Consider the following 13202-nt stretch of genomic DNA (forward strand, 5'->3'; position numbering starts at 1 on the left):
TCACCTGAGAATGGAAAGAATTGCTTGAATTTCCAAATACCTACAGTACTCTTACACCGAAAAGTGTGTAAGTCTGCTTAGACACTGACGTGGTGCTAAGCACTTTTCCAAAGCAAAGACCATTTTTATAAATCTGAATGTTGGCATGGGTTTTTGAGTAAAAACCCATGTAAAAGACCAGATTTAGACCAGTTTCGTGAATCAGATCAGCCTATCAGGTTAATTCATAATTCGGACATTGCTACTTCAAACAGCTTGGGTGAATGTAACGTTTTTCAGCGAATAACAACTTTCTGTCTGTTTGTGATACAAAGCTCTCAAATGACTTCATAAGACTTGCAAGAGTCCAGTACAATATTATTTTAGCGTTATTTTTATACTATTATAGTACTCCTTGATATTTTGAATTGGCTTTTATTTTTCCAGTTTTTTATTAGCCATTTTTATTATTCATTATAATTTTTTAGATTTACACACACACACACACACACACACACACACACACACACACACACACACACATATATATATATATATATATATATATATATATATATATATATATATATATATATATATATATATATATATATATATATAGCTTCTTTATAGATTTATTTCATTTATCATTTATTTTTTTCTATTTAATTTTAGTTAATTTTTATTCCAGTTTTGAGTTTTCAGCAAAACTTACTCCAGTCAAAATTTCAAATAAAAAATAAACCGTTTTTAATAGATAACATTTTAGTTAACACTGGTGCATAATTCAAAGGCGTCCCTTTTGATGCATGAAAGCTTCAGTCTTCATTCACTGCAATTGAATGGAATAGTGACTAGAAAATAATTAAACATTCTTCTTTTGAAAGCCATGAGGTTGAGTAAATAATGACAGATGTTGAACTATGCCTGATAATACTGTGTCTTATTCCAATGTAATTTATGCCAAGGTATATGAATTTGTCCCACTTTGAAATAGTGGAGACACATTAAATCATAAGGGAAAGAGGAAAATGTGAATGTAAATGTGTTATAAATGTATGCTCTTGTGGTAGAGGCTATGAAGATGTTTGTGTGTGGCAAGGAACAAACTAAAAATATATCCTTCTTTATTAATTTAACCCATCACATCTCTGGTGCACATAAAGACCAGCTTCTGCTACACACCCTAGACTGATCAAATACATATTCAGTACAAATGTCTACATGTAAAGCACATTACATTAGAGCACATTAGTCCAATAAATGGAGACTAGACAAATGCATCCTTGTCTGTGTGATGTATGAGTACTAAATCAATACCTCCATCAGTACCTGTTCTTCAAAGGTAATGCATCTGCCCTACGGTATATACAATGCACAACACGTACACATTAATAACAAAGTGTGATTCACAGCATGTTCTATTTAAGTCAGCGAGGCGGTGTGTAATATTGTGTCTCACTGAGGAACGACTGTGCTAGTGAAGCTTATTAATGTTCATTAATCCTTAAATAATGACAATGATTTCAGGTAACATGACGAATGCAAGCATGTTTTCGTATTTTTATTTGGATGAGATTCTGTGAAATTCTAAAATTCCAAATTGAATCTTTTTATCCAGAGTCCACAAAATTGAGGTCCTCACAGTATCATGCTCTCACAGTCCTCCGAGGATATCTTCAAAGTACTCCTCTCCACTGGCAAGAGTCTGGGGATGTTAAGGAAGGGGGAGCGGGGGATCAAAGGGGACTGGGGTTGGAGGGAGGGAACAAGGAGAAGAAAGTTGCAAGGGAGCACAGCTGCTGTACTGTGACAGACTGCAGTTCTGATGAAGCTATTATTAGCCCCAGACTTATGCCAAGAGTTATTTATAAAACCAGCAGCCAAAACACTGAAGCACAAGGTGACTGGAAAATGCCAAGAAAGAAATGCTAGCAGGATGCTTGGTGGAGCTGACATGAATAAACAACACAGAGGGCCAAATCATTGTCCAGTCATGACATATTTACATCATGTTACAAAATGTAAAAACAAATTCAAATCTGTTCATGGACAAAGCTCACATGGTCATTCTATCAGTTTTCATTAAATGGGACTTTTATATGGCTTGGCAGTCAAATTTTCAGTAAACTCTAAAATGGGATTCCTGATCTTGATCTGCACTTTTTTGTACTCAGTACTGGGACCTGGGAGATTGGTTTAGTCCAAGTGTTTCCTCGAGAGTTGTCTGTGCCAAAAAGCCCATGTTGGGAATCGTTTCCTCTCTGATTGTGAGAGTTTCCCTCTTTAGAGCTTGTTCTTTTGTAGAAAACTGGTGTTGGGATCTGAAGGCATTCGTTTAGACCTGTGGTCACGTCTCGGTCGCACACAGGGTCTTAGTTTTAGCTTAAATATGGATGGGACTCTCTCTGGCTTCCTTAAGGATCTCCTTTGTTTGAACGAAGAACTCCTCTGCTTTTCTACACATTAAGTTTGTAAACTTGATCCTTTTCCATGAGGAATTTTGTTCTCAGTATTGGCGTTGTCAAGTTCAGCAGTATCCATAATGGATCCCAATGAGGACCAAGAAGTGGTCATATAAGGTTTAGAGACCTTAAGGTGTGTTCCTCCACTTTGCCTCTGAGACCCTGAAGAGTGTTCACCCACTTCTCAACTGACACCTTCTCCAGCTTCCTTTGGCCACCAGAGAGTTCAGCAATGACTGCATCAAAAGCCGTTTCCACTCTTGGGTTTTGCCCGATCAAGACTAGCTGATCTGTTAGAGCTTTTACTGTGGTCAGATGGGATCTCTCTGGAATTGTTTGGATTCTCGTGGTTCTGCTCATCACAGCTAGTGCTAGTTTCTGGGTCAACACTTAGCTGCTGTAGATTGGACAAGATTTCCTCTTCTAGGCTCTTATAGAGGATGGATTTCTGAGCAGGGCTAAGAGGAGGAGGAGTGGAGAGATAACTTTTCTCAATTCCTCCCTCTTCACCTATTAAATGTCCTTGAGACTTCTGAGAATAAAGGAATCTTTTGGAAGATTTCGTGGGCTGTTAATGTGAGGAGACTGCACAATGTTCAGCACTAGTAGAGCAACGTGCCATACATTTTTGCTGACTGATCTATCTGGTCTTTGTTCAAGATGGCCTATTCATTTACATCCAGATAATCTTTGGGAACTGGGGACTCTTCTTGAGAGATCTTAGCTGGTGTTCTAGGTGCTTCTGAAATGTCCCCCATTAGCCCTTTAAAAGGAGAAAGGTACGGATGAAATGTGGACTCCCATTGTCCTCTGGCTCATGGATTGTGATTTCTGGAGGTTCAGAACATGAATGTGTATTTCTAGGAGGACTCTGAAAGGTCCTACCTGGACTCTCTTGTGTGTCTGAGACAAGGTGCGCTCTGTCCTGGTCCCCTTGTCCTTTTAATACAAGTGTGGAATGTTGTCTCAGTTTGGAAACAAACCGTGATTTGGTCCATGTTTGTCCCAGATTCTTCTCAGAGACTTGCTGGGGTTGGATTTGATTGGTGTTCCTCTGAAGGACTAGAGGGGATTGAGGATGCTGTGTCTCAGGTTGTGGTGTAATAAGATGATGGGTGGCCCGTGGGGGACTTTTCCCCTTGAGACGAGGTGTTGGTGACGTCTGTGTTGCTTCTCTACCTCTGGAGGAGTTTGTTCTCAAGCTGTCTTTACTGTCAACAAAAGTGTACACACAAGATGGTGTACTCTGTCTCTCTCTTAATCTGGAAAAACACCCACACAGAACCTTGTCAGTGTCAGTGAGTCTGTGCTTCCTCAACAGCTGTTAATAGTATCATGTATTTAGAGACACAAATATTCATGATTAAGCATATGGTAGTTTCCAAATTCCATTTTACCTAATCAGAAGAGATTAGATGAAATGGACATTTTGAGGACGTACTTTAAAAAACAAACTATTTGCAGGCCCACTCCTAATATTGTCTGGTCCCATTAACATCTGGTATTAGCATGAGTTATTCAGATTATAACTTCAGTGATGCAGTCATTTTTGATGATGGTTGCAAACTACTGATTAAAACAGCAGTTTAAACCCTCATGTTACTATACATTACCACACAAATGAATGTACAACATTAACATGGTCAGTTTCTTCAATGAAGCATAAATGTTAATTTCTTCCTTTTGTTACTCTACTAATTTTAATACAATAATTCAATAGCCAACATTAAATGTGGGGGTCGTTAAATGTGTCTATGGTAAAGACTATGGTAATAAAAATCTGAAATAATTACATGCTTAAAAAGGTCTTTGCTAAAAAGTGACATTGCTAATGAGATGTCATAATGAAGTAGAACAAGTTTGTTTCGTGGTGACTTTTTAATTGCTGAAGGGGCATGCTCAGTCATAAATTAAAAAAAAAATCAGTCCCTCTCTGTCTTTGTCTTGCACACAAACTCTGTATTGCTATGTAAATTCCTAAGACTCTGGGTATTGTTATTGTTGGGGTTTTCAAACCTCAGATGACAAGTAATGTGTCTGTGAGAATCCGAGTGGATTTCTTTCATCCTGTTAGCCAGCTACATGCCTGCGGAAGATTTTTTTTATCAAGCCAATCATATTTCAAAAAGTTGTGACTGTATTTATGCAAGTAAAATATTTTTTTTTTCAAGCCGCAATGTTTTTGAAGAAGTGATAGAAGTGTAAGGGCAGTTTTCTTCCATATTGTGTAGTACAGTGGGAACGGAAAGTATTCAGACCCCGCTTAATTTTTTCTTTTTGCTAAATTTGCTAAAATCATTTAAGTTCATTTTATTCCTCATTAATGTACACACATCACCCCATATTGACAGAAAAACACAGAATTGTTAACATTTTTGCACATTTATTAAAAAAGAAAAACTGAAATATCACATGTCCTAAGTATTCGGACCCTTTGCTCAGTATTTAGTAGAAGCACCCTTTTGATCTAATTCAATTCAATTCAAGTTTAATTTTGTATAGTGCTTTTTACAAAATAAATCGTTACAAAGCAACTTGTAATCAGAAGAGACGAGGCTAATACAGCCATGAGACTTTTTGGGAAAGATGCAACAAGATTTGGGGATCCTCTGCCATTCCTCCTTGCAGATCCTCTCCAGTTCTGTCAGGTTGGATGGTAAACGTTGGTGGACAGCCATTTTCAGGTCTCTCCAGAGATGCTCATTTGGGTTTAAGTCAGGGCTCTGGCTGGACTATTCAAGAATATATTTTAGTGATCTAGAATCGTTATTTTAGCTTTGTGCTTAGGTTCATTGTCTTGTTGGAAGGTGAACCTTCGGCCCAGCCTGAGGTCCTGAGCACTCTGGAGAAGGTTTTCATCCAGGATATCCCTGTACTTGGCCGCATTCATCTTTCCCTCGTTTGCAACCAGTCGTCCTGTCCCTGCAGCTGAAAAACATCCCCACAGTATAATGCTGCCACCACCATGCTTCACCGTTGGGACTGTATTGGACAGGTGATGAGCAGTGCCTGGTTTTCTCCACACATACCGCTTACAATTAAGGCCAAAAAGTTCTATCTTGGTCTCATCAGACCAGAGAGTCCTTCAGGTGTTTTTTAGCAAACTCCATAGGGGCTTTCATGTGTCTTGCACTGAGGAGAGGCTTCCGTCGGGCCACTCTGCCAATAAAGCCCAGACTGGTGGAAGGCTGCAGTGATGGTTGACTTTCTACAACTTTCTCCCACCTCCCGACTGCATCTCTGGAGCTCAGCCACAGTGATCTTTGGGTTCTTCTTTACCTCTCTCTCTAGCTCTTCTCCCCCTATAGCTCAGTTTGGCCGGACGGCCAGTTCTAGGAAGGGTTCTGGTCATCCCAAATGTCTTCCATTTCAGGATTATGGAGGCCACTGTGCTCTTAGGAACCTTAAGTGCAGCAGAAATATTTTGTGACCCTGGCCAGATCTGTGCCTTGCCACGATTCTGTCTCTGAGCTCTTCGGTCAGTTCCTTTGACCTCATGATTCTCATTTGCTCTGACATTCACTGTGAGCTGTAAGGTCTTATATAGACAGGTGTGTGGCTTTCCTAATCAAGTCCAATCAGTATAATAACAAATGAAGGTGTAGAACCATCTCAAGGATGATCAGAAGAAATGGACAGCATCTGAGTTAAATATATTGAGTGTCACAGCAAAGGGTCTGAATACTTAGGACCATGTGATATTTAAGTTTTTCTTTTTTAATAAATCTGGAAAAATGTCAACAATTCTGTTTTTCTGTCAATATGGGGTGCTGTGTGTACATTAATAAGGAAAAAATGTATAATTTATATGATTTTAGCAAATGCCTGCAATATAACAAAGAGTGAAAAATGTAAGGGGTCTGAATACTTTCCGTACCCACTGTACATACAAGTGAAGTGGATTTTTGGAAAAGACAAAAATTTGAGAGGAGACTTGGTTTGTTTTTTTGTTGATTGGATGGCAGATCTGAATGAATGTTTACAAGATTTAATTGGACTTAATGTTTGGAGAAATCCAGCATATGTCAAAAGAGAGAAGTCTGACATTTCACTGGAAGATCCAGTTATTTTTATAAAAACTTTTGCTCAAAAAAGGTCAAAATTTGCATTTGCACAAATGAATTATTCACAGTTTTGTCAATAAGATTTGTGGATTTTCAAATGCTAAAAGTTCAACTGATTTGGTACCGATTAACAAACTAGAATTCATGTATGAGTGTGTTGTGCTGAAACACCAACATTTTATGATCCAGTCAATATAGCACAGTCTCTGTGTTTCACATCAATGTTAGCTGACAACCTTTGACCTTACACTAATGGGAAACTTACTTGTTAGGAGAGGGACTGTTTCTCCAGTGGGAAGGCTGATGTTCAGGGTCAGGGGAACAAGAGGAACATGGGGGAGAGGGCTTTCCTCTCTGGGCTCTGCAGGCAGCTGAAGGGGTCCAGAAAACTGGGTGAAGTGGGGACTGAGTTCAGCTTAGCATAAGAGTTGACTGGCCATCAGGTTGTGTTGTGGTTAACCGCTCTTTGATCTTATGGACATGTGGTCAATTTATGCACTGATGTACATTTGTATATGTGAAAGAGAAAAAATAGAGGAAATACTAATTCAGTTGCTTAAATATGATCTATGTGTATGAAATGGATATTACACAAATAATGGGCATAGGCATGATTCCATTACAATGTCTTATAATGTACTTCATAATGCCAAACCGATCTTAAATGGATAGTTCAGGCAAATATGTTTGGGTTGAGATACACGATAAACAACCACAAATCTTTCACTGTTTGTATCATTTCTGATGCAAATTTTTGTAGGTGGTTGTAGGTATGTTTGTGTGCATATCCACATACTGAGAGAAGTGCACTAGCAGGGATCATGTTTGTCAAGATAGTTCTCCAGGGTGTCCCATCCTCCACCCACTCGCACCATAACAGGACTCCCTAAAATCTATACACACAGACACCTTTATGAGCAAATGTCATCTGCAGTTGGTTTGAGCCATTTATCTCTTGTTATCATTTCCACAAAACAAATACTCTTCCATTTCTTTTCAACAAAGCTTTAAAAATTATTGACAATGATGGATCAACACATATTTTTGCTTGTCTATGCTAGAACAAAAATAGCGCTTAAAATGATCAGTTGACAGAAAGAGGTTTTATAAACAGTACCCGCACAAATATGAGTGTGTTGGAGCCTCTAACCCTGTATTTGCCCTCTGATAACTTCACCATGGGGAACTGGGATGGGCAAGTGCATCGCCTTATCAGAAGCTGGACCTGCACACACACATAAACTCAGAAACGTTATTGGCATGACCCACACACCCCTGACAGAGTATCCTAAGCAGATGTTACCTGCCACTTTTAGAGCCTCCATAAATCAGTGAGGAGAGCCACAAATCAAAATGACAGTCGAATTCAATGTTGCCATCCTTTTTCCTGTCTGCAACTCATTTGAAATGGTAAAAAGAGGCATGAATCTTATAGGTATAGATGAATGTTCAGCTTTGACCCTTTAGGTGTCCTTGTTTCCAAGGCATCCTCTTGCATGCCAAATCCATTGAATAACAGTGGGTTGTGTGTTCTAAATTAAAAAGCAATGCCCTCAACACATCAGTAAACATTATGTGATTTTTTTATTCTTTGATAAAGCACCATCTCATCCAGATTCTGGATGTTTATCAAGCTCCTGTGGTTTGAGCCGAGCAGGGAAGACCTCCATCTCTTCTCGAATCTCCTCCTCTATCTCCTGCTCCAGCTGAATGAGGACTGGTGAAGCCATGCCGAAACGAGAGGCCCGTCTGGCCACATCAAGAAGGCACAGCACTTGGCAGCATAAAGCTAAAGTTAAGTTTTCAGTTACTAGTGTCATTACAGAAACTCGCTATCCGATATTAGCCAAATGAGTTAAGATCAAAGTCCCTTTAAGGCTTATTCTATAGTGTTTGGTTAAGATATAGCATGAATAGAAAAAGAGTATCGGAATGGTCATGTGATTTCAACATCTACCTTTCAACAGCTTTTGTCCTGCTGTGACTATAGCATCTTAATCTCATTTATCAAATGTACTACTTTTTAATGTATACAACATTTAATAAGGAAAAACTATATTAAATGTGAACAAAGGTGGACAGCGTCGCTGCTATTGTGAGCTCACAGCTCTATCTAGTGGTGGTAAGTGTCAGAATTGCTAATATATGATGTTCTATCAAACTAATGGTATGCTCTTTTGACTAATAATTCTACAGTAAACAAATTACCGTCAAATATTATTATAGATCAGTGGTCTTAATCCAAACACTCCAGTTATTAACACCAATGTATTTTGCAGAAAACTAGTAGCCTAATGTAACTAATTACTAAAAAGATTTCAGTACTAATATTACAGTAATCATCCATAAAACAGCTATTTACGTAGTTACTTTTGATGCCTCAACTACTGATTTGAAATCCAACAATCCAATAAAACTTTTCACCAGTGCATCAGGAAAGCTTGGAGCAATGCAAAACCTTACATTCAGGGGATGGAAATATTGCTCTTACACTGATTTTGTCAGGAGAAAAGGTGATCTGAACACAGATGTGTACATTTTGACATTACTTTTCTCTGGCATTACATGGCTTGACCACCCGCATCCCTTAGATTACTTCCTTATATTACTATAATTAAAAATCTTACAAAATTATGTGATTTCTTTTGATAAAATACCTAATGAAATAAAATCATACTTGGGTAACTCAAGTAAAATGAAAAAGGAAATTATAGCTACAATTAGCTTCAAGCTACACATGACGATTCATACACACTTTTACTTATCAATCACCATTGAGTGTTGTTAAAAACTAAAGACTGCAATCCAGTGTCACTGGTATTAGTATCCCAAAACTAGTATTAAAGAATATTATAGGACAAATATTTATAAAAATTCTATCTAAGTGTTACCATCTTACCATTCAAGTTTTTCATTGTGATATAAAACCGCAGAGGGGTGGTTAATATGAACCTTAAGACTACAGGTTAACATTTACATATATATATAGAACATGTATTATAACATAAATGTGCGTGTTTCATTTTACAACTATCTACAGCACAACTAATAACAACACAAATTTGCCATGTAATTTAAATCTTAAAGAGTCCACAAACCATGTATTTTAATTAATACAAAGATCTAGAAGAATGTTGAAATAGTTTTTAATGAAATATAGCATGCCACACAGAAGGACATTGACCTCATTGCCTGAAATATACCATGCCAACAACTACTTAAAAATGCACATGTAAAAATACATAAATAACATAAAATGGGTAATGTAAAAAGGAGAAGAGAGTTAAAAGAGAAAATACGGTTTCAAAGGAAACATAATTGACTTTAATAATTTTATCAACTAAATACAGCTTTTAGCCATTCATATTTATACATTTCACTGAAATGATTTTATCATATTTTTGTTCATCAAATGAAATGCATTAAGTGCATTAAGTAATTTGCAACATTAAAAAGAATTATTTTTTATTTTTAACAGTCCATGATCATTTATGTCTCATTCCAATGGGAAATATTGCCCTCTTTTAACATAAAGCTCTTTTGTTGTGTTGTGTTAGTTACAAAACTAGCTCTAAAAACACCTTCAAATTCTAATTCTGTTTGTTTTTATTCTTCTTTCCTGAATATTCTCGTCTTTTCCCTTCATGACTCCCTCCTCCCTTGCTGCGTTTGGTGAAGATGGGCATCGGTGGCTCGATCTCTCCTGGACGCCCCCCTCTGTCTGGGACACTGCCCATCAGCACCTGCAGAAACAAATGTTGTGTGTATAAATCCTTATTAAATCTTATGCAAATTGCCAAATTGAATGTATTATTAGATGCAAAACGTTGAAGAGCGGCACCTTGTGAACTGCTGTTGAAGGCCCTGCTTTAACTGGCCTGATGCGAGACTCGTCCTCTCTGGCCGCCAACAGCTTAGCGATGGAGATGGAGGACTCAAGAGAAGGTGTATAGGGTGACATGGAAGAAAGCAAAGCACTGCGTTCCTTGAAAGAAAATAGAGAGAATTTGCTCAGTGAAACCTATTACAAAATACATGCTCGAAGGTTAGCAAAAGATGCAATCTTAGTACATTTCCCCTCTCTCCCCAAGTAAAGGATTGTAGTGTGACATGGAAACGCTTGATCATCATTTGGCGCCGACATTCAGAATCCTTACAGAGAGCTCGGTTGATGTCATTAATCTTTTCCTAAGAGTGAAAAAAAAATTAATGTGAAAATATTTGTCCTGGAAAAGACTTCTGGTCTATATAAAAGGTCAGTGTGACTCTGTAATATATGGAAAAACAAAACAAAAGGGCAGCACACTGCCACAGTTCTGCTAGTTAAATACAAGACAAACAATGTTTTGGCCTTTTCAGTGTTCATAAAAAAATTACAACTTTAAAATATTTAGAAGAATAGTTTACCTAAAAATATAAATTTGCTGAAAAAGTAATCACCATCAGGCCATTCAAGATGTAGAGGAGTTGTCATCAGAACAGATTTGGAGAAATTTAGCATTGTGTCACTTGCTTACCAACAGATCCTTTGCAGTGAATGGGTGCCATCAGAATGAGAGTCCAAAGAACTGATAAAAACATTGCAGTAATCCACAAGTAATCCACACAACTCCAGTCTTTTAATTAATGTTGTGTGAACCCAAAAAACATTGTTTTTGTAATAAACAAACCACCAATATAATGTTTTTAATGTCAACCCATTGCTTATGACTAAAATTTTGTAAAAAAAAAAAAAAAAAAAAAGCCTTGAATCAGAAGAGATAGCACCATTTACAAGTGAAAACAGTTCTAAACAATATATGTCTGTGGATTTAGATGGGAGAGGACAACAGGGGATGAACATTTTCAATGAAGGAAGTATTATTATGGATTATGGACTGGTATGGCCCGGAAGCAAAGGTTCAAAGGCTTGTTTCTTGCAAACAATTCAGCTTTTCACTTTACATTAATTGATGGATTGGAGTCATGTGGTTTAATTGTGGATCATTGTGATGTTTTTATCAGCTCTTATGATTCTGACAGCACCCATTCACTTTTGAGGATCTATTATTGAGCAAGTGATGTAATGCTAAATCTCTCCAAATCTGTTCAGATGAAAAAACAGACTTGAATGGTCTGACTGTGAGTACATTTTTAGCAATTTTTCACAAATTCCTTTACATACATACACCTGAGTAGGCATAAACAACAAACAATACAGCAATTACGGAAAATATAATGAATCAATAGAAATAATCCATTTTTGGTCGTGCTCCTGCTCTAAAGTATGTTGTTAGTTTGTTTTGTTCAGATGTGCACATACCATTTCACTTTAATACATACCCATTGCTCAGAGTTCAGACTGGACTTCAATAATGCTTCTGGCATTTTACCTTCTGGAAGTGATGTCAGCCGTGACTCCACCTGAATAAAGGGCACATATGTCAGACATCACCAAAAAAATTAAGATTAAAATGACTAATAATTCCTATTCCTTCACTGGTGATGACTCTTACCTCTGCACAGGCATCACTTATCTGAGAGGATGTTTCTAAGCCAAGAGTCTGAAAGAGTTCTGCTAGATCTTTATTTACTTCTTTCAAATTAGTTTTATCATCTTGTGCTGGACTGATTTCCTGTTGCTCATCTTTATTGCCCACGTTAAGACTTTCCCCTTTTCTTTGCTCTTTGCCCTTTGACTCACAGCTCTGTTCTGTATCTTCTGGATGACTCTCTCTGTACATCAGCACACGTGTTGCCGCCAACTCCGACACCAAATACTCTGTGAATGAAATGAAAATATGTACAGTACAGTAACTCTTCACAGAAAATCCTAAAAATGCACAAAAACGCAGTGAGATAAACTATCACTTCTCTACCTTACCGGTGACTCTGAACAACAGAAGTGGGCTGAGGTGCTCTGTTGTAAGTGCATTTTGAGGACAGGACATCTCCTTCAGCACTTCCCTCATCTCTCCGACCAGAACTGCTCCACCAACACGCCGTGCTGAAGCACAGTTACATTTGATCCATAATAAATATATTAAAAAATGATGGATAAACTAAAGCTGTGCAAAATGTTGTTTTATAGACAGGACTTTTTGTACCCCAGGCCTAGAATTTAAAGCTAAATATAAATTATTATTATCAGATTTAAAAGTCTATTAATTCAAATACTATTTTTAATGACTTAAATATGATACATTGTAATCCCTTATTCACTCATCACAAACGACTAAAAAGAGATTAAATTAGTTAGTAAATAAGGAAGTGTGTAATCTGTGTAGGTCTCTGTTGGGTTACCTGGAATATCAGGACAATTTGCTCTTAGTTCTGAGATCAACCAGGTGAGCAGAGGGCAAGGTAATTCATCACATTTACATTCCTTCAAGCAATCTCTGCTTTTATACCTATGAAATATTACAAAAGTTTTGAGTGTAATTATCTTGAAAACAATAAAACGTTTTTAAATTGCTGTTGATTTGAGAGCCACTCACCCAAGAGCTTTAATTAAAGTGATTGTAGCAGTATCTCTCGCCATTGTAAAAATCGTTCTGTACTTCCTTATCCACTGTCAATGGCTGATGTTATGTAAACAAGGCAGAGGTCATGAAGAAGCCAAGCTCTGTCGATAACCGATAGAAAGACCAGATTAATCGATTGCAATGGATCGAAACTACACTTTTGCACTATGTATTTTTATTATTATTATTTA

The 13202-nt window shown here is 37.4% G+C and overlaps 1 protein-coding gene and 1 pseudogene across 1 annotated transcript; both read right to left on the reverse strand.

Annotated features, from left to right (window-relative positions):
* Positions 1-2111: 2111 nt before the first annotated feature.
* LOC113087819 (GAS2-like protein 2) lies at positions 2112-8761 on the reverse strand (annotated as a pseudogene).
* Positions 8762-9637: 876 nt separating this feature from the next.
* LOC113081173 (protein FAM98A-like) lies at positions 9638-13107 on the reverse strand. The gene is made up of 8 exons (XM_026253231.1): positions 12985-13107; positions 12791-12897; positions 12372-12494; positions 12004-12269; positions 11831-11911; positions 10580-10696; positions 10350-10493; positions 9638-10251 (listed from the first exon to the last, which is right to left on the reverse strand). The coding sequence occupies exons 1-8, from the start codon at positions 13026-13028 to the stop codon at positions 10099-10101; spliced, it is 1035 nt and encodes a 344-aa protein (XP_026109016.1). The 5' UTR covers positions 13029-13107; the 3' UTR covers positions 9638-10098.
* Between the last annotated feature and the right edge of the window lie 95 nt (positions 13108-13202).

The sequence above is a fragment of the Carassius auratus genome, chromosome 5 (assembly GCF_003368295.1).
Source record: "Carassius auratus strain Wakin chromosome 5, ASM336829v1, whole genome shotgun sequence".
Taxonomy (NCBI): domain Eukaryota; kingdom Metazoa; phylum Chordata; class Actinopteri; order Cypriniformes; family Cyprinidae; genus Carassius; species Carassius auratus.